The following is a 21383-nucleotide window of genomic DNA, read 5'->3' on the forward strand; positions in this document are numbered from 1 at the left end:
CACGGTTTTGGTCTTTATAACTAATTTCACCTTTCATAATGTACAGGGGGTGAGTTTGTAGTAACTAGGAATCTCGAGAATCTGGAGATGATGCGCCACGTGTCCTCTTCTCCCTACTTATACTCCCACCACTTATAGCCTCACTGATGACATCACAATTGATCAAGTGACATCACTGACATCACGATTGCTCAAGTGACATCACTGATGACATCACTGATGAGATCACAATTGCTCAAGTGACATCACTGATGACATCACTGACGACAACATCACTGATGACATCACAATAGTGACTGAGCCACACCACCGCCACAGACAGATGTCACCCACTTAGCCGATTTTAATTAAGAAGATAACTCAGCCGTTTAAAGTACAATAGACGATAGAAAAGATTATGTTTTGGGGTGATTGACAGGTCGCCTGTCCAGCGATGGCTCTGGGAAACCCCTGGTCTCGTGCCGTCTCCCGTGAGCTGCGCAAGAACCCCAAGATGGCGACAGGCCACTTCAACCATGGATGTGCTTCAGCATGGGTCTCTACGGGCTGGCCAGGAGCGGTGGGCAGCTGCAGTGAAGCGCCCCTGCAACCAACTTCATCTTGTCATCTTCGTTGGTCAGGTGATGATCTTCTGCATGTTTTAAGGGGGGCTCCATATTGATGTTATATGGTGGAAACCACAGGGGAGCACGTCGGAGTGCTGCACGAGGCCAGGGGAGCACGTCAGCGTGCTGGCACGAGGCCAGGGGAGCATGTTGGCATGCTGGCACAAGGCCAGGGGAGCACGTCAGCGTGCTGGCACAAGGCCAGGGGAGCACGTCGGAGTGCTGCACGAGGGCCGAGAGACCCGGGAACACAGAGGTTGAATAGGAGAGCGAGGCGGCCGGAGGGAGGAACATGGAGGAGGGGGCGGACCCCTGAGTCTGGAATGTGTGTAATATCCTGTGAAAGGCAAGGCATCCAGTCTGCTGGAAAGCCATTAGAAGGAGAAGAAGAAGAAGAAGAAGAAGAAGAAGAAGAAGAAGGGGTTATCCAATTTGTTTCAGTTTCAAGAGATACAAATGGCTTCCAGATCAGAGGACCATCTAGGAGGCGTTGGGAGAAGAGGATAGCCTGATATTCAGACTGCATCGTCAATTCATAAACTCATTTCCTCTTCGTCTGAGATTGCGCTCACTTCAGAGCATTTCTATGAGGGGCGGGCTTCGGTCTTGCCTAACCAATCACTAGAGACCAAGGTGTCCACGGCAACCTAACCTCGCGTCACCAGGCTCTTCCCGAGGCAACCGACCTAACAAGCTAATGTAGCTAATTGTTGTGCGCACTGTTCAAGGTCAGAAAACACTCTGCTTTACTTCCTTATGCCATGCATACTCACAACGCACGCACACCCTATCAGAACACACACACACCCAATCAGTAACGTAACATTAACATCACGTATGACGTACCCCACCCCCCCTGGACACAACATCCCCCCCCCCTTTTTGAAAACGAAACTAATAGTGCTTATATATAGTGTATGAATATAATGTATATAATAATAATATGTATATAATAGTGCATTGTTGTGCTCGCAGGAGCTGGTTTGGTTATGAAATATGATTATTAATAATTATGAATTATTAATATTCATAAATTTATTAGATTTGACAGAAAATATTGTATTCTCTGTAAGATTCGGGGCACCACTGTAGTTAAGGCTACAGACCTGTCTAAAAGTCAGTTATGACTAGATTAGACACCAAACCAAATTGTCATATCAGTCTCATAGTGATATAATGTACATTGTACAGTTGATTGAAGGGTCAAAGTTCGTAAGCTTCTGTCACAGATTTCCACAGATAAAATACCTCATGAATAACCACCAAGATTCATAGCATTATGTAATAAAAAGATTTAATAAATCACAATATCAATTGACATTAACATAATGATTAAAATACCAGTTCATCGCATTTACTTTTATGACTAATACTCTACCACATCTATAGCTAATACCTAATGTGAACAAACATTATCAATTGTGTGTGTGTGTGTGTGTGTGTGTGTGTGTGTGTGTGTGTGTGTGCTTTAAATCTGCCTGGCTGGCAGGCCTGTGTGTGTGGGTATGTGAGTATGTGGGTGTTAATTAGCACTTGTGTGTGTGTGTGTGTGTGTATGTGTGTGTGTGTGTGTGTGTGGGTGTGTGTGAGAGAGAGAGGAGGAGGTAGGAGAGGGTGGAGTGTCTTATGTCACCCCAGGATTGGCTGAGGGGCGGGCTGATCGTGTTCAGACCGCCTCCTTTTCAAAATGGCGGTTTTGCCAAAATTGAGGAAGGACTGAGAGGGGGATCGACGGGGAGAGAGAGAGAGGGAGAGCAGGGGAGAGAGAGAACACGCTGGTGGCCTCAATTCTCACAGATCGCTAACAGTCACATCAACATACAGGATACTGTAATCAACACATATGATAATGCATTTTAACCCTAACTGCCCAGAACCATTAAACCATAAACTCTCACGCGGATTCACTCTGCTAAGTGAATCGTTCCGTTGTTGGCACGGCTGTCCTGTGCGCTGTAGGTTTGGCTGAGTTGAGGAGGAGGTTCGAGGTTTGGCTGAGTTGACGTCGGGGCCGACGTGCGATCTGGCCTGGGCAAGCATGCAGCGGACGTCTGATGGGGGTCGACGATGCCGGGGGTGGACGTGCAGTCTCTCTGCTGGTTGAGTCGAAGGAGTGCTGCGGCTGTGTGGATGCCCGCCACGGTGTGTCTTTCTGCAGCCGTTGGTTTGCCCTGCTGCGGTGTGGCTTTCTTCTTCTTCTCCTGCACGTGCGGTGCGCGGGGAGGGTCGTCAGTCAGGCGTTCTTGCCTGGAAGCTTGGTCAACAGCTGGCGTTATGCCAGGCTGTGGCACGTCTGGAAGCTTGATCTACAGCTGGCGTTGTGCCAGGCTGTGGCAAGTCTGGAAGCGTAAGGAGGTTTTTCCCTGCGACTTATAACGCTAAACCGACTTAAATTAAACTGAGATTAAGTAGAGCTATCTCAGTTACGCATGCTCTGTCGGGTGGGACTTAAGGCCTTTCGTAGGCGATTTCTACCTCTGGTGTTGCTGTCTGGTTGAGGCCTGGTTCCTTCTGAGGCCCTGGTCAGGCCTTTGTTGCAGGCCGCAGGGGGTGCAGCGAGCGGGGGAGGGGAGCTGGCTTCCTGGCTCCTCCAGACCCTTCCGCTGCGCACGAAAGCTTAGTTGAGACTCTTACTGTAGACTGCCAGTTAAAACTGCTTTCCCCACAGTTTTGTCTCACTGTATGGGGAAGTCACAAAGGGTTCTCATTGGCCTCTCATGTGTCTTTTGTGATGGTTCTGGCCAATGATAGCGCTCTGTGAGCTGGACTGTGCCCATTCTGTAAGGTGAAGCAAGGGAGAGGGGGGTTTTATGGCTTGAGTACCCTTAGAGATAAAACAATGGCCGGAATCCTTTGAGGCTCTGAGAGGTGTGAAACGTCCTGGGGCAACCACAAAAGCCATTTGTCTCCTCTCAATAGAGGTGTCTTAGCTAGAGAGGAAAACATGTTAAATCATGATATGTTCATTCATATTTCTCATGATACAGTACAGTCCATAATGTGTCGATCACAACATCCCCCCTCCTCGTCTGTGGACTGCTGTCGACCTGCGGTCCGCGGGCGAGGATGAAGGGCTGTACAATCAGTTTGTGGTAACTTTTGGTCACCATGTCCATCTGCTCTGTGGGATCAAAGTGTCATACTCAGGCCGTTCATAGTTCAGGTTTGGTTCTGGGCAGACTCCTAACCATACCTAGACTCATTACCATATAGATAATACAACCTTAAGGTCACATACACAACATCATTTCAAAATCAACATGGTAAACAGGGAAGGGCAGGAGGAGAGAAGGAGAGAGAGGGTGACAGGGTGTGATTTTGAATGTGTGCTGCATTCCAGCAGTGTTGTGCTATGTGTCTATGTGTAGCTATGTGCCAAGCTTTGTCCTATTTTGATGTGGTCTGCCTGCCGTAAAGGTGTTATGTTTCACAGCACAGCGTTGACAATGCATCTAGCCTACATAGAGATAAGGGTGAGAGCCGAGTGACGGGTGACTGTCAGGGGTGACAGGGTGGCTGCGTCCAGTCACCCGCCCTTCACCGAGTTTGATGTCATCTCCTGGGAGGGCCTCTGGTGGCTTGAATGCCCACCCTGCCCGTCAGGCGTCTGGCTCCCGTTCGGATGTCTAATTGGGTGGAGGGCCTAGTGTGCTGAGGAGACTCACGCCGTTCGCGCCCTGTGGCGTGACTGTGATGTCTCTTTGGGCAGCAGCTACCCCCCTTGGCTCTGTCCGGCAGAACCAGGTGGTCTGGCCTGCGTGGTGAGCGTGTGTGTGGTACCGTCTCTGGGTCCACACACACGCGGTTGGTGGGTTGAAACTGGCCATTTCTGCTTTTTGCTTCGGTTTCCACCTCCCACGCTATTGAGGCGGTTTTGAGGACCGTGCGCATGCTTCGGTCATACCAACGTGCGTCTAGGGCTACGGATGGGCGCACCGAGTCATGCAGACCGTCTAGGAAGAGTTCCTTGAGACGTGGCACGTCTGATTGATCCGGGCCATTTCTACCTTGACTATATATCTTCTTCAAGCGTCTAAAGTAATCCCTAGGATGTTCCTGGTAATTCTGTTTGACGTGTAAGGCCGCGTTCCTCCCTGCCGCTGGCGACTGGGTAAGGATGTACTCTTCGCCCAAGGCTTCGCGAAGCTTGTCAAAGTCATCTCTGATATGGGAAGGTTGCGTTTGGATAAACGCACGCACGTGCTTTGAGCTCGTGCTCCATATCAGTTGAGCTTTCTCTCGCGGCGAGGCGTGTGGTAGAGCCTGCGAACCACGTTCGACTTCGTTGAGATAATCTGTCAAGTGTACCTCGTGACTGGCGGGATCGAACAAGTCAATGTCGTTTGCGATTGACTTCAGTAAGTGATAGCGTGACTCTGCTTCTCGGAGAGAGAGTCCTGAATCACTCTGTTTTGGCAGTAGAGGCTGCAAGAAGGAGTGGCCGTTTGCCCGATTGGGCACCAAAGAGCGACTAATGTCATCATGCCCGGGGTCCCCCCTTTCGGGGGGAGGGGTGGAAGAGCTGACTTCCTGTTTCCTTGGTGGACCGGAGCTAGAAAGTGAGTGAGGCTGGATAGCCTCTGGTGAAAAAGACCTAGCAGGATCCTCTCTGAATGACAGGTTAGCATAACTGGGCAGTTGGTCTGTGTCCAGCTGTGAATGCTGTTTGTTTCCCCTGCTCATCATAGTCACGCTCTCTGTTTGGGAAGCGGAGTGGATCTGCCGGAACTTAGTGACTGGATCTGACTCATCAGCGCACCCGCTGGTGGCCTGAGCAAATGACGGTTTATAACGCACAGGGCGGTAGTCGATCGACTCGCCCCGGGCGTGATAAATGGAAAGCCGGTAAGACACACGTTCCTCCCTGCAGGGGGTTGCAGTGTGGATCGTTTTGTCATAACCGGAAATGGCGCTGTCAAGTCGTTTGACTGTCAGCGGTTTGTGCTCTGAGGTGGAAGTCAGAGCTGGATGAAAGCGTGAATAACGTCTGATTCTACACGTAGGTTGCTCGGATGAATGACTGACTGGTATGTCAAAAGCATGGAAGTCGAGCTCGGAATCGGATGACGACTGCTGGGCTGAATAGCCTGAATCAGTTTGCTCGTTGTGAGAGCGGTCTCCCCCCTTTCGCGGTGTGGCGTCGCGATGTCTAGCAGCGCGGCTGCTTGCCAGCGCGGGCGCTAAGTGGTGTGCGGGGGTCTGATTCGAGTCGGGGGTTGGTCTAGCCCTAGGGGGCGTGTCAGCCTCCGGTGCCGGCGGAGCTATGGCCCTTACGGCCTTCTGGTGCTCTTGCTGCTTGGCCGTTCTCGCGTTTAGCCGTGCGATCACTGCTCGGGTGGTTGGTGGAGCAGTGCGACCCGAGAGGGGGACCGTTCTGGGTCCGAGGGCCGCCGTGGATCCGGTCGGCATGCCCTTTTGGCTCTGTTGCAGCCGGGAAACTTCGGTACGCAGTCGGGCTAATTCTGTTTGGCAGACCTGGGCTTGTCGATGCAGACCCAGGTTGGCCTGCAGCGTAGCTTGACAGCTGTTGCGCAGTCTGCCTATCTGCGTCTGGTAGACAGTGGTCTGCCGCTGATGCGCAGCGTCCTGCACCTGGAATCTGCGATTTTGCAGAAAGAAAATAATTCCCAATGGAATTATTAGGACCGCTAGTGTTAGCATTACAATGCTAAATTCATCTGCTCCTCCTGTGGGCGGGCAGATGAGAGAGGCGGCTACCGCTTGCAAGTCGGTGGCGGCCATCTTAAAGAAAGTTTCAGCGCTGACCATCTTGTGGCAGCGCAGACTCATTGCGATGAGTCAAGCAGCTGTTTTACTGCTGTCAATTTTAAGCAAAAGGTGTGTGCACTCACCGTGTTGCTATGGCATTAATGCCATCAATGCCCACAGTTACTAATCCTAATTAAAGAATGGCCCAAATGTGACAGTCTCTCTGTGAGTTAGCTGCCAATTGCATGCAGTTAGTTTGACATCTGTCAGCTGTCACTCGGCTGGTGTCTGCTGTCAGTGTCATCAAGTGCAGGGTGTGCCTGCCTTTCTTTCGCATGCAAATTCACTGTGACTGGTGGTCACAGGGCTTTGTTTACACTTTGTCTCTGGCTGTTGAGAGCCAGGGTGAATGTTTTGGAATGCTAATGTGAGGGGGGGCAGCCTGACTTCCCCCCACCCTTTGCCAGTGTGGCTTTCAAATTAGCATCAAAGGTTCCACTTAAAAATGCGCAGCACTGTCTATTTACTCTCTGATAGAGTCACTGATAGATGGAAAAATTGCTATCTCTCACAATTTAGGTTGAAGGCACAGTGGGAAACAGTGTTAACTGTGGTTTCTAACATAAAAAATGGAATCAAGGATTTTAAACTGAGCTGTTGTCTTTGGGACTGTTTTGCTCAGAAATATTCAATACAAATCCTAACTTGTGTTAAGATTATGGGAAGATTCCATATTTTATGATTAGAGTTCCTTTAGTGTCTTCTGACGCATGTGATTTGCTTGGCAAAGCGCTATAGAAAACCTGATTTTGGAAAAATTTGAAAAACTTTGATTTTTCAAAAATTTATGAATTTTTATTATTCATGCATATCATATCTGTGGAAATACTGATATTAGAAGCCTCACACGGGGCGTCATTTATGTTGTGCTCGCAGGAGCTGGTTTGGTTATGAAATATGATTATTAATAATTATGAATTATTAATATTCATAAATTTATTAGATTTGACAGAAAATATTGTATTCTCTGTAAGATTCGGGGCACCACTGTAGTTAAGGCTACAGACCTGTCTAAAAGTCAGTTATGACTAGATTAGACACCAAACCAAATTGTCATATCAGTCTCATAGTGATATAATGTACATTGTACAGTTGATTGAAGGGTCAAAGTTCGTAAGCTTCTGTCACAGATTTCCACAGATAAAATACCTCATGAATAACCACCAAGATTCATAGCATTATGTAATAAAAAGATTTAATAAATCACAATATCAATTGACATTAACATAATGATTAAAATACCAGTTCATCGCATTTACTTTTATGACTAATACTCTACCACATCTATAGCTAATACCTAATGTGAACAAACATTATCAATTGTGTGTGTGTGTGTGTGTGTGTGTGTGTGTGTGTGTGTGTGTGTGCTTTAAATCTGCCTGGCTGGCAGGCCTGTGTGTGTGGGTATGTGAGTATGTGGGTGTTAATTAGCACTTGTGTGTGTGTGTGTGTGTGTATGTGTGTGTGTGTGTGTGTGTGGGTGTGTGTGAGAGAGAGAGGAGGAGGTAGGAGAGGGTGGAGTGTCTTATGTCACCCCAGGATTGGCTGAGGGGCGGGCTGATCGTGTTCAGACCGCCTCCTTTTCAAAATGGCGGTTTTGCCAAAATTGAGGAAGGACTGAGAGGGGGATCGACGGGGAGAGAGAGAGAGGGAGAGCAGGGGAGAGAGAGAACACGCTGGTGGCCTCAATTCTCACAGATCGCTAACAGTCACATCAACATACAGGATACTGTAATCAACACATATGATAATGCATTTTAACCCTAACTGCCCAGAACCATTAAACCATAAACTCTCACGCGGATTCACTCTGCTAAGTGAATCGTTCCGTTGTTGGCACGGCTGTCCTGTGCGCTGTAGGTTTGGCTGAGTTGAGGAGGAGGTTCGAGGTTTGGCTGAGTTGACGTCGGGGCCGACGTGCGATCTGGCCTGGGCAAGCATGCAGCGGACGTCTGATGGGGGTCGACGATGCCGGGGGTGGACGTGCAGTCTCTCTGCTGGTTGAGTCGAAGGAGTGCTGCGGCTGTGTGGATGCCCGCCACGGTGTGTCTTTCTGCAGCCGTTGGTTTGCCCTGCTGCGGTGTGGCTTTCTTCTTCTTCTCCTGCACGTGCGGTGCGCGGGGAGGGTCGTCAGTCAGGCGTTCTTGCCTGGAAGCTTGGTCAACAGCTGGCGTTATGCCAGGCTGTGGCACGTCTGGAAGCTTGATCTACAGCTGGCGTTGTGCCAGGCTGTGGCAAGTCTGGAAGCGTAAGGAGGTTTTTCCCTGCGACTTATAACGCTAAACCGACTTAAATTAAACTGAGATTAAGTAGAGCTATCTCAGTTACGCATGCTCTGTCGGGTGGGACTTAAGGCCTTTCGTAGGCGATTTCTACCTCTGGTGTTGCTGTCTGGTTGAGGCCTGGTTCCTTCTGAGGCCCTGGTCAGGCCTTTGTTGCAGGCCGCAGGGGGTGCAGCGAGCGGGGGAGGGGAGCTGGCTTCCTGGCTCCTCCAGACCCTTCCGCTGCGCACGAAAGCTTAGTTGAGACTCTTACTGTAGACTGCCAGTTAAAACTGCTTTCCCCACAGTTTTGTCTCACTGTATGGGGAAGTCACAAAGGGTTCTCATTGGCCTCTCATGTGTCTTTTGTGATGGTTCTGGCCAATGATAGCGCTCTGTGAGCTGGACTGTGCCCATTCTGTAAGGTGAAGCAAGGGAGAGGGGGGTTTTATGGCTTGAGTACCCTTAGAGATAAAACAATGGCCGGAATCCTTTGAGGCTCTGAGAGGTGTGAAACGTCCTGGGGCAACCACAAAAGCCATTTGTCTCCTCTCAATAGAGGTGTCTTAGCTAGAGAGGAAAACATGTTAAATCATGATATGTTCATTCATATTTCTCATGATACAGTACAGTCCATAATGTGTCGATCACAACAGCATGGTCAGGGTCTGTGCCAATGGCAAGGTAAGGTGATAATTGGGCTGGCACTGGCGCTGCAGCTGCGTGGTCTGAAGAGGGCGCTGGAACTTTCCTCTGTCTGCTGTCATGGATGCTGGCCAATCCTCTTCCTCTCGTCAAATGTAGGTTTGAGACTCAAACCAGCCTTTTGAGGGTTAGGGTTCAAGATTACACACCCATTTGAAAGCCATTCTAAACATGTTATTCTTGCTCAATATGCAGGCTGAATTGCAACAACTGAGCCAGCAACAGCGGGATGAAGTCCTCCAGATGGTGGTTGAACGCCTTCCAGGGGTGATGCTGGACATCATGGAGTACCGGGCAGCCGAACCAGGACCACAACTGCCAGACAGAGGACAGCCAGCATGGTGCAGATGCACAAACTGGAATGACATTCTATCCTTAGACGACAGCCAGGACCTAGGGGCCGATAACAAACAGTACTGGTACTCAGCTTACCGCCAGTTCAACGTCTGGCAACACGCACGTCTGGGGAGGGGGAACCGGCAAGTCATACCTAGCTGCTGTGTGTGGCGGGTCAGAGACAAATATCCTGACCCCTTTGGGAATTATGTCGGATACAAGGAAGCACCATTTAGGTGAATTTTCCCCATTTGAGATGTTCCTGTGTGTTTTTGTTCTACCTCAAAAAGACATTTCAATTTGACAATATCCTGACATCTTCTTGCATGTGTTCTGTACCTCAAAAATACATTTCAATTAGGGTTAGGCTATACAACAGAAAGAGACTGCTGTTCAGTGTTTCTCGGCCAGTGCAATAACTGAAAGGAAAGATTTTTTTTTCCCAACATTTTTATTTTATTTTCTCAAACACGGACAAAGACAGCCTCTGCCTACCTTTTCTTTTGCACATGTGAATTTCTTTTCTTACAAAGTTTTGTCTAATAAACAATTTGTGGTGCTGTAAACAATCTTTTTTTTTTTCTAAAACATGGACAAGAGACAAAGTCTCTGCCTACCTTTTTTTTTGCACATGTGAATTTCTTTTCTTACAAAGTATGTACAAAGTTTTGTCTAATAAACAATTTCTGGTGTTGTAAACAATCTTTTTTTTTTCTAACACATGGACAAGAGACAAAGTCTCTGTCTACATTTTTTTTGCACATGTGAATTTGATTTGTTACAAAGTATTTATAAAGTTTTGTGCAATAAACCATTCGAGGAACAGTAAACAATACTGTCAAGCCTTTATTGTTTCTCGCAGTCTCCCGTCCAAGATGCTGAAGCCATGTCCTTCACAGGGAGAGAGAGACAGAAAGAGATATTAGAACCAACACCAGTATTTCTCAAACCAAGTGGGTGCAGGCTTCCAAGCACAAAGACTAAACAAAAGTAGACAATTAAACAGCATACATGTGTAACCATCGTGTCATTATTGCAGGGTATTATTTTATAGCAGTGACTCAAATTGAGCCAATGAAATCAGTGCTGACCCAATCCACAGAATATTAGATTCTGCAGGAAGAGGTGAATGTCTCAAACGTTCTCAAAGTGGCGTCCCCAGATGTTCCCCGGCTAAAACACAGTAGTTTATTTCATATATATATATATACTGTATATATATATATACCGTATATATATATATATCAAATACCATCCACAAGTGAGTAAACAAAGTACTACTGCTATTGAGGTCTTGTGGTCTAATTTGTGTGAGTTTATGGGTCCTTGGCGTGGTAACATTCTGAAAACCACTGATGTACAGCAGGTCTAAAGGGAATTACATGGCAGACAAATGAAACGTATGTGTTGTTTGTTATCATATTGAAACTCGGTGGCTCCTTGTGAGAGATCAGGGATGACTTTTAGGATGGCGGTTGACATACCTGTCCTCTTTGGATCTGTGCCTTGACCAGTTCAGCTGTTGGAGGGGGCAGGACCCCTGTAATAGGTCCCAGACTCCGCGGGTCACCTGGCTTCAGACCTCTCCGTCTTGGGAGTCCAGTTGGAGCGGTGAAACGTGTCCTCAGGATGTGGATCAACCCCAGCTATTCCAAAATCCTCCCTGTTGAGATATCAATTTAGTTTCAACCAATCAATTATCTGTGTGTGCAGCTGTGGTACACACATAATCCAGCTGTACAATGCTGACAAATCATGAGCATTTTTCAGAGTATATAGATTTTACTTATTGATCATGCAGATAGTTATGTTGGTAGTTTGAAAGGGAAAACAAACTAACCGGGCAGATTCTTCTCCAATAGGTGATGTTTGGAGGGTCAATTGAAGAGATTTCCTCTTTCTTGGAGTTGACGCTGCTGGCCCCTTACTTTTCAGCTTCTTGTAGCTAGAAAATAAATGTAACGCTAGTCAGATTGGGAATGCTTTAACATGCAACCACGCTACGGCCGAGCTTCTTTGTAAAGTCAGCTGGTTCCAAACAAACACAACAAGCTAACGTTGCAAGCTTACAGTTTATGCGTCACTTTTGGCTAAAAAAAAGTCTGAGAACACAGTAAACTCCAACACCGCTAGTATTAGTATGGACAACAAACTAACGTGACAACGTCGTTAGCATGCTACAGTCAGAAACACTATATTTGTCAGTCTTTTTCCGAGTCGCGTTCGGCTCCAAACAGCTAATAGCTACAACCACGTAGCGTTATAAATAGCTAGCGTTACTATTGCATATATGACTGAGCCCCCCGCAAACGTTAGTTTGCTAAGTAAAGGATATCCTCTTCTATGACGCTAAAATCAAATTCACTAAATCTTTGTAAATGTGTTCTTACCAGTTCAATAGGAAATGAGCCATATCGGGTTATCTTCAGAACCGAGCGAAGGTCTCTCCATGGGGCAAAAGCATAGCCGATGGTGATTCGGGTTTTGTTCCAGTTTCCTGATGCAAGTTTATGGGCCAGACGGGCTTCGCTGGATAAAACTTGCGGCTTTTTCTTTTTTGGTTGAGCTTTTAGTGGGCTCTGAGTTCCTGCTGGTCGTTTGCTGCTGCTCGCGGACGCCATTGCTTCGCTAAACATTTGCCTGTTGGTTGTCCCGCTCTTCTTCTACGGTTGTATTCATTGCTGTTTCCTGGAGGAGCTGCCTGAGCGCGTGAACGCGCGAGATGTCACATCCTCTAGCTGTGGCGGGAGATGCTCTCCACTTCGAAACTGCGGTTTTTCCATGTAACTTCTGAACGGCTGGTCTGAGAGAAACGCCCCTGGTCGCCATTTTTAAGTTACATCAAGGCGCATTCACTCAGTGCCAATAATAAACACTTTGTGCACATTTATTTCTCGCCAAAACCAACGGAATGGGCCTTTAAAGGAGGAGAAGCCTCCAAGCGGCTGCTGTCGATCCGTCAGGGTCTCCGAAGCGTGGCGGAGTACGCCATTGTGATTATTTATTCACTCTCACCAAAAAGACTGTGCCGATAAGACTTCACCTGTCGGGGAATCATCAGGAAATCATCAGTTTTTTTGTGGGTTGTTCTCCTGGTACTCCTCTGTTACTGGGCTTCCCTTGGCTTGTGACACATAGCCCACACATTGACTGGGGAACGGGCATTATTCACAGCTGGAGCCCTTTTTGCCATGCACACTGTCTTAAATCCGCCTTGGTGTCTAATGCTGTCTGTCCGCCTTCTCCACTTCCAGCACCAGATCTGACGTTGGTACCAGCTGAATATCACAACCTGGGTGAGGTGTTTAGCAAGCATCGAGCTCTCTCTCTTCCACCTCATCGGCCCTATGATTGTGCCATAGAGTTAAAACCTGGAGAGAGTCTGCCTGGTAGCCGTCTGTATAAAGGTCCTTACACATCAAGAGCGATGCGAATATACGGCACGAAATTGCGATGCGAGTTTTGACCCACCTGTCAATCACAGCCACAGATGTGTACACGTTGGAAGCGAATTTCTGAAAAATCGAACGTGGTTCGAAAAAATAAACACCGCAATAACGCTCCGCGAAACTTCGCCGTCGGTATGCACGGTTGCATTGACTGATATAGGTTCGGAAAATATTATTGACGTGCGAATTAATCGCACGAAAAAAACGTGCTCGGTGTGTAAGGACCTTAACATCTCCCGTCCAGAGCGGGAAGTTATGGAGGAGTATGTGCAAACATCTATAGTGGCTGGACTGATTCGCCCCTCTTCTTCACCAGTTGGAGCAGGATTTTTTTTTGTGAAGAAGAAAGATGGCACCCTGCGGCCCTGCATTGATTACCGGGGGTTAAATGACATAAACATCAGAAATCGTTACCCTCTTCCTCTCATCAGTTCGGCCGGGGATCCACTACATGGAGCAACCATTTTCACCAAGCTCGACCTGCGAAATGCTTATCATCTAGTACGCATTCGGGAGGGGGACGAATGGAAGACAGCATTCAATACCCCCAGTGGTCATTTTGAGTACCTCGTCATGCCTTTTGGACTCACCAACGCTCCTGCCGTTTTTCAAGCCATGGTTAATGATGTTCTACGTGACATGTTAAACAAGTTTGCTTTTGTCTACTTAGATGATATTCTGATCTTCTCCAAGTCGCTCCCTGACCACGTCCAGCATGTCCGCCAGGTGTTGCAACGGCTCTTGGAGAACAAGCTGTTTGTCAAAGCTGAGAAGTGTGAGTTCCACATACCTTCCACTTCCTACCTGGGGTTCATTGTTGCTGAGGGGCAAATGAGTATGGACCCGGCCAAGGTGAGTGCGGTGGCGGAGTGGCCTGAACCCACCAACCGTAAACAACTTCAAAGGTTCCTGGGTTTCTCTAACTTCTATCGACGCTTTGTCCGGAACTACAGCCATCTGGCAGCACCTTTGACGGCACTAACATCTACTTCCTTCCAGTTTCGGTGGACTCCTGAAGCGGCTGCTGCTTTCAGGGACCTGAAGGAACGATTCACGTCGGCTCCTGTCCTGGTGCAGCCTGACACCTCTCGTCAGTTTGTGGTGGAGGTGGACGCATCTAATGTGGGAGTTGGTGCGGTCCTGTCACAACGATCTGCTGTGGATGAGAAGTTGCACCCCTGTGCATACCTTTCTCACAAGTTGGAGCCCCATGAGAGAAACTATGATGTGGGAAACCAGGAGCTACTGGCAGTGGTTCTGGCATTGGAGGAGTGGCGGCATTGGCTGGAGGGCGCCGAACAACCGTTCGTGGTTTGGACTGACCATAAGAACTTGACTTATCTAAAAAATGCCAAACGCTTAAATTCTCGTCAGGCCAGATGGGCGTTGTTCTTTAACCGTTTTGAGTTCATCTTGACTTTTCGACCAGGATCCAAAAATACGAAGGCCGATGCACTGTCTCGCCAGTATGCTGCAGAAGGTGAGGAGACGCCAGTGGTGGAGACCATTCTACCCGCTACTTGTGTGGTCGGGGTGCTGACCTGGGAGGTCGAGTCAGTTGTATTGGAGGCCCAGCATGCGCAGCCGGACCCTGGTACAGGTCCTCCTGGTTGCCTTTTTGTCCCAGACTCTGTGCGATCCACGGTGCTCCAGTGGTGCCATGCCTCTCGACTCAGCTGTCACCCGGGTCGGAATCGCACCATTGAGCTGCTTCGGCGTCATTTCTGGTGGCCCACACTGGAGGTTGATGCCCGCAGTTATGTGGCCGCCTGTCCGGTGTGTGCACAACATAAGACTTCTAATCAGCCTAGCACTGGTCTTCTGCGGCCCCTGCTGGTACCACGTCGTCCCTGGTCACACATTGCTGTGGATTTTGTCACTGGTCTGCCACCATCCAAGGGTAACACAGTCATTTTTACTATCATTGACCGTTTTTCTAAGGCTGCTCATTGTGTTGCTCTCCCCAAGCTTCCCTCTGCCGCAGAAACCGGGGAGATTCTGGTTCTTCATGTTTTCCGACTCCATGGCATTCCAGTGGACATTGTATCTGACCGGGGGCCACAGTTCACCTCAAAGGTATGGAAGGCCTTTTGCACCGCGCTTGGCGCGACAAGTAGCCTGTCTTCTGGTTTTCATCCGCAGACTAATGGTCAAGTGGAGCGATGGAACCAGGAGTTGGAGACGACTCTACGATGTTTGGCTTCCTCTCAACCTTCTACCTGGGCAGCACAGCTTGTTTGGGCGGAGTACACACACAATTCTGCGGTCAGCACAGCCACGGGTATGTCCCCTTTCCAATGTTCGTTGGGTTACCAGCCCCCATTGTTCCCTGAACAGGAAGAGGAGGTAGCAGTCCCATCGGTGCAGGCACACCTCCGACGCTGTCGCAGAGCATGGAAAACTGCCCGCTCAGCCCTGCTGCGAGCATCCAGTCGCAACCGGCGACAGGCCAATCGTCGGCGCGCTCCAGCCCCAGTATATCGTCCAGGACAGAAGGTTTGGCTTTCAACGGCTCATCTGCCTCTACGTACGGAGTCGCGTAAGCTCTCACCCAAGTTCATTGGACCTTTTGTGATCGAGAGGATTATTAATCCTGCTGTGGTCAGGCTGAAGTTGCCCCGGACCCTTCGTGTGCATCCAGCTTTTCATGTGTCTCATATTAAGCCTGTTGCCACCAGTGATTTATCCACACCTGTCCCACCCCCCCCTCCTCCTAGGATGCTGGATGGTGGACCTGTATATACTGTCCACCGGCTCCTTGATGTTCGCCGCCGGGGTCGGGGATTGCAATACCTGGTGGACTGGGAGGGCTACGGCCCGGAGGAACGTTGCTGGGTCCCGCGGCGTCACATCTGCGACTCCGCCCTCATCCGAGCGTTTCATCTTCAGTACCCAGGATCGGCCTGCTAGGGCGCCTGGAGGCGCCCGTAGAGGGAGGGGTACTGTCATGGATGCTGGCCAATCCTCTTCCTCTCACTAACCCTGTTCTGTTCCCTGTTGTCTGTGGGCGTGTGTTTAGGCTGGTTGGCTGAGTGGAGGCGGCGTTACACCAGGTGTGGCCCATTACCTGGCAGGTCCGCCCATCTATTAGGCGGGCTATATATACCCTCGGGTTCTGCAAGATGGCATCCGGTTATTGTCTGGAAGTCCTGCCTGACGCCCTGCTCGGTTTGTCTGCCTGAGTCCTGCCGACCTGCCTCTCTCTGCCTGTCTCTCTCGATCTGCCTGGTCGCCCTTGCCCCACGGAAACCTGCCTCTCTCTGCCTGCCTCTCCCTACCTGCCTTGCCGCCCTTGCTCTACGTTACGCACCGTTGTGCGCCCCGCCAAAGCGGACTGGACTGTTCCGTGCGATTTGAAGACGCACTCTCTATTATCTTTGTGTTCTACGTTTTGGCTTTATAGCCCTATTTACGTTTAAAAGACTTTATTAAATACTATCTCAGTTGGCATTAAGACTGTGTCCGTGTCTGCTCAGGCTGCTCGGAGCCTGAGCAGTGGCTGCTCGGAGGCGGAGCCTGTGCAGTGGCACTTCCAAGTTCCTGGCCAAGCATGAGAAGTGATGGTGACACCTGACCTGACACCTGACCTGTGGCCTTGCCCTGTAGTGCAGCTGTCTGGTGCAACTTCGAATGTGCAGCCTTGCGCCAGGTGACTGTAAGAGCTATGGGGCGCGAGTCATTGAGGCTGCTCACCTTTTTGCTATTAGACGATGGGGATGATATTGCAGATTTGAAGCAGGAGGGGACAGTCCGGAGAGAGAGGGCTGGTTGAAAATGTCTGTGAAAAGCCCCGCCAGCTGGTGGGCGCAGACCTTGAAGATGCGTCCAGGCCGGCCGCCTTGCGTGTGTTGATCCGCATGAACGACCAGCGTACTTCATCCTCTCTGATGTGAGAGGGCAGTCCTGATCTGCGGTGTTGGTGGGGGAGGGGTGTGAGGATGCAGGGGAGTTCAGGTTATCAGAGGGTGTGGGGGGAGGGAGGCTTTCGGGAGGGGGGGTATATTGATATTGATATTGATATTGATATGATATTGATATGAGTGCTACACTGCATACGAAGACACATTCCTCGTATGTAATCTTGCATATTGTCGCAATAGGAGAAATCAGCGCGACATCACGACAACACCGGAAATGCAGACCCGCAGCAGTTAGTATGAGTTGTGCCAAACAAACCATACAAACTTATACATCACATCACTTATATTTTGACATTCTGAGTGAGAGCAGAAGTAGCTCAAAGTAATTTGTTTACCAACACTGATCCTTCATATGAAGTGATTCTGATTCTGATCCAAGGGATTTTACCCACCATTTATTTTTCCATAAACATTTCATAAAATGCTTATAAAAAATAGTTTTACTTGGTCAAACCAACTAAATTAGAATCAGAAGAAACCATAGAACATTTCACTCAGACAAAACAAACAAACAAAGTCTCTCCTGATTCTTTATAGTTCAATCGCTTGGTTTGACCAGGTAAAACTCTTTTTCATTTACCATTTTACCATTTACCATTTTAAGCATACGAAATGTCTATGGAAAATAAAATGACGGATATGCCTAAACCGGCAGAGGGCGTGACTTTGGCTCTCTATTCGAATGCTGTCACGGGAGTGATGTCTTATCCTTGGTCATGCCTCCCAGCCGCAATGTGTAACACAGTGTTTTGTCCACTAGGTGGCGGCAGGTGACTTTTGATCTTTTGATGCCCCAGAGCCAGCCTTCGTGAGGCCACCCCCCCTACCCGGCGCAGGCGCAGAAGGAATGGATGAAGGAAGGAAGAGGAAGCAAAGTTTGTGTTGGAAAAGTTTGGAACAAGTTTGACAGCTGCAATAAACACCAAAGAGAAAGAGAGAGAGACAGATAGACGGTATGTGACTTTACCACTACCGATCATTATACTACTATTACGGATACTAATGATATACTACACAACGACTGAGTAAGTAACTTTATTTACAATAATTGAGAGAGAGAGAGAGAGAGAGAGAGAGAGAGAGAGAGAGAGAGAGAGAGAGAGAGAGAGAGAGAGAGAGAGAGAGAGAGAGACACACACGCACACGCACACGCGCACGCACGCACGCACACACAGAGACAGACAGTATGTGACTTTACTACTACTCATTATACTACTACGGATACTAATGATATACTACACCACTACTGAGTAAGTAACTTTATTTACAATAATAGAGAGAGAGAGAGACACACACACACACACACACACACACACACACACACACACACACACACACACACACACACACACACACACACACACACACACACACACACACACACACACACACACACGTTGTAGAGCCACAACAACTAATCAATTAATCCATTAGTTGTTAACAATTAAATTAACCGCCAACTATTTTAATAATCGATTATTCGGTTTGAGTATATTTTTTAAGGGAAAAGAAGTCTAAATTCTCTGATTCCAGCTTGTTAACGAATATGTGAATATATTTTCTGGTTTATTTACTCCTCTATGACAGCAAACTGAATATCTTTGGGATTTGAGAAACGCTGAATGCCATTTGTCACCATTTTCTGACATTTTATAGACCAAATAACTTATCGATTAATCCTGAAAATAATCAACAATGAAAATAATCATTAGTAGCAGGTCTAGTTGTTGTTGTTGATGATGGGCAGCAGTGTGTGTGTGTGTGTGTGTGTGTGTGTGTGTGTGTGAGAGACAGATTGGTCAGTCAGGAAAGAGTGGACGCAGTCAGAAGCAGATACTGTGGATTATATAATGTCACTGCTGTTATCTGTGCTGTTCACACACACACACACACACGTGCACACACACACACACACACACACGCACACGTACACGAGCTGGTGTGTGTGCTGGCCCTGCAGCTCGCATTCGCAGCTCGCCCGCTGCGCAGCCTTGCCCGCAGCTCTGCTGCTGTGTGGCCTTGCCTGCCCTATTGGCATGTGCACAATGTCTCCCTCTCTCTCTCCCTCAGTCTCTCCCTCTCCTCTCTCTCCCTCAGTCTCTCTCCCTCTCTCTTCCTCTCCTCCTCTCCCTCCCCCTCAGTAAGGTATGTAAGGGTTAATGTACGACGAGGTGTCCATTATCACTTTTTAAGGGACGACGTGGAGGCGTGAACCATCCGAGGCGAAGCCGAGGATGGTTCCCTCCGCGAAGTCCCTTAAAAAGTGATAATGGACACCTCGAAGTGCATTAACCCGCTTATACCATGGTCACTTGCCAAAGAAACAAAACAAGACCATTCATTTATATTTTCATGCAATTTGCAATCAAAATCTAGTTTTCATAACCTTGAATATGAGTTGAGAACCGGCGAGACAAAATAGTCCCCTCGAGATTAGGCTATCATTGGATAAAATGGCTGCTTAGTTTCTACACCTGGCACAATTCTAGAATCAAGCTAACTAATAATTTGGCCAATTGTAGCCTATGTAACAACATACAAAATAAAACGGCAATGTCTAAGAATGCAACGCCATGTAACTGGGTCGTTTAAACTCGCATTCCAGGGAATTGCGTTAACGTCTGCGGGTCTTATAAGACGTAAATGGCGCGAGGCAGGAGTAGAGTGCAAACTATCTGCTTTCAGTATGTTGGAGTCCAGGTATGTTTTGTACAAGGACGTCTCTCAGTGTGTTGCTGTTAACTCCCCATTTCGTTGTTTTCTTTTTGTTGATCTCGTCTTTTTCCTCTTTGACTTGATTTGTATCAGTGATAAGAGGCAGCGCACGCTCTCCCAGAGCGCCTGGCTGCTGGTTGCTGCAAGTTGTAAACAGAGGGTTTGACAGTTGACAGCTGAGAGCCCGGCTTCTGTCAGCTGACCAGAACAGAGCCGGCTTCTGTCAGGAGGGGAATCTCCGAAACGAAAATCAAAATTGTAAATAAGAGTTATTTTTGATAAACTGAGCACACAGGGGTGATTTAAACACTTACTTTGACCGACTCATTTTTTTTCTCAAGTAACAAAAGTGCCATATTAAGTTAACCCTTAACAGGGGTATAGAGCTCAAACTGCTCTCTTGATACCACTGTTGAAACTATGGCGCATTGATATGAATGGTGAACAGACCATTTGGCTGAACGACTTTACCAACTGTACATTATCACTTTTTAATGGACACCCTGCAGCCAATCAGAATCGAGTATTCACCCAGACCATGGTATAAGTAAGGGTTAATGCATGACGAGGTGTCCATTATCAGAAATGATTGGACGTTGCGGAGGCGTGAACCACAATGTAGCACACGATGGTTGCCTCCGCTGCCCGGCAGAATTTCTAGCCCATAAACTAACTAATAACTTGGCCAATTGTATGTAACATACAAAATAATGCAAACGGCAATGTCTAAGAATGCGACATGATGTAACTGGCTCGTTAAACTCACAACTCCGGGAATAATGTTAACGTCTGCGGGTCTTATAAGACGTAAGTAGCGCGAGGCTGGAGGACACTGAAAACCATCTGAAGCTTTCAATGTTGGACTCCAGGTTGTTTTGTACAAGGAAGTCTCTCAGTGTGTTGGTGTTAACTTCCCATTTCGTTGTTTTGTTTGTGTTGATCGAATCTTTTTCCTCTTCGATTTGATTTGTATCGCTGATACTAGGGATGTTCATTTTGAAAATTTTCCAAAATCGATAATCGGTGAAAATTAACGATCAATTATCGATTATCGATCATATTAATACTTAGAAAATTTTTAATATATATATTTTTTTTTTACAAAATGAATGCCTATGGCAGAAAATACGAAAGACAACGTGTTCTCCTCAATGAACTCTTTATTTCAATGTGTCTCCTCTCCAACACTGCTGTCCCCGGCGCATGCCGGTGTGAATTTCCCATGTTTAAAACAGTTTTGTTGGCACAAAGGCCCGTGCCCAGCCAGAAAACTAGAGACTATATGAAGCTCCACCTCACGTTAGTCGGCTGTGCAATGGAGTGGGGCGAGGAGGAACGAATTCCACCCAAACCTAGTCCAATTTTTTTTTTTTTTTTTTTTTTTTAATAATTAAAAAATCGATCCAAATGCCACAGGATCGATTCCAATCCTTAACGATCAATTATCGATTTTCGATAATTGATGAACATCCCTAGCTGATACAGACAGCGTGCTGGCTGGCTTGATACAGACAGCGTGCTGGCTGGCTTGATGCAGACAGCGTGCTGGCTGGCTTGATACAGACAGCGTGCTGGCTGGCTTGATACAGACAGCGTGCTGGCTGGCTTGATACAGACAGCGTG

At 47.9% G+C, this 21383-nt stretch overlaps 2 protein-coding genes across 3 annotated transcripts in view; one reads left to right on the top strand and one right to left on the bottom strand.

Moving 5' to 3' along the window:
- The window catches only part of neurod1 (neuronal differentiation 1), a gene marked incomplete at both ends in the record, with an annotated part of 28531 nt that extends 16234 nt beyond the window's left edge, over positions 1-12297 (bottom strand). Inside the window, one exon of the mRNA XM_083638336.1 lies at positions 12067-12297. Coding sequence (XP_083494462.1) covers positions 12067-12297 — 231 coding nt within the window. The remainder of the gene's footprint in view (positions 1-12066) is intronic.
- A 5634-nt stretch (positions 12298-17931) lies between these two features.
- Positions 17932-21383, top strand: part of itprid2 (ITPR interacting domain containing 2) — a 108794-nt gene continuing 105342 nt past the window's right edge. For both annotated transcript variants that reach the window (XM_083639327.1, XM_083639328.1), the window contains exon 1: positions 17932-18070. The gene's annotated coding sequence lies outside the window, so the exon portion shown is untranslated. The remainder of the gene's footprint in view (positions 18071-21383) is intronic.

The sequence above is a fragment of the Poromitra crassiceps genome (genome assembly GCF_964638095.1).
Source record: "Poromitra crassiceps genome assembly, chromosome: 6".
NCBI classification, from domain to species: domain Eukaryota; kingdom Metazoa; phylum Chordata; class Actinopteri; order Beryciformes; family Melamphaidae; genus Poromitra; species Poromitra crassiceps.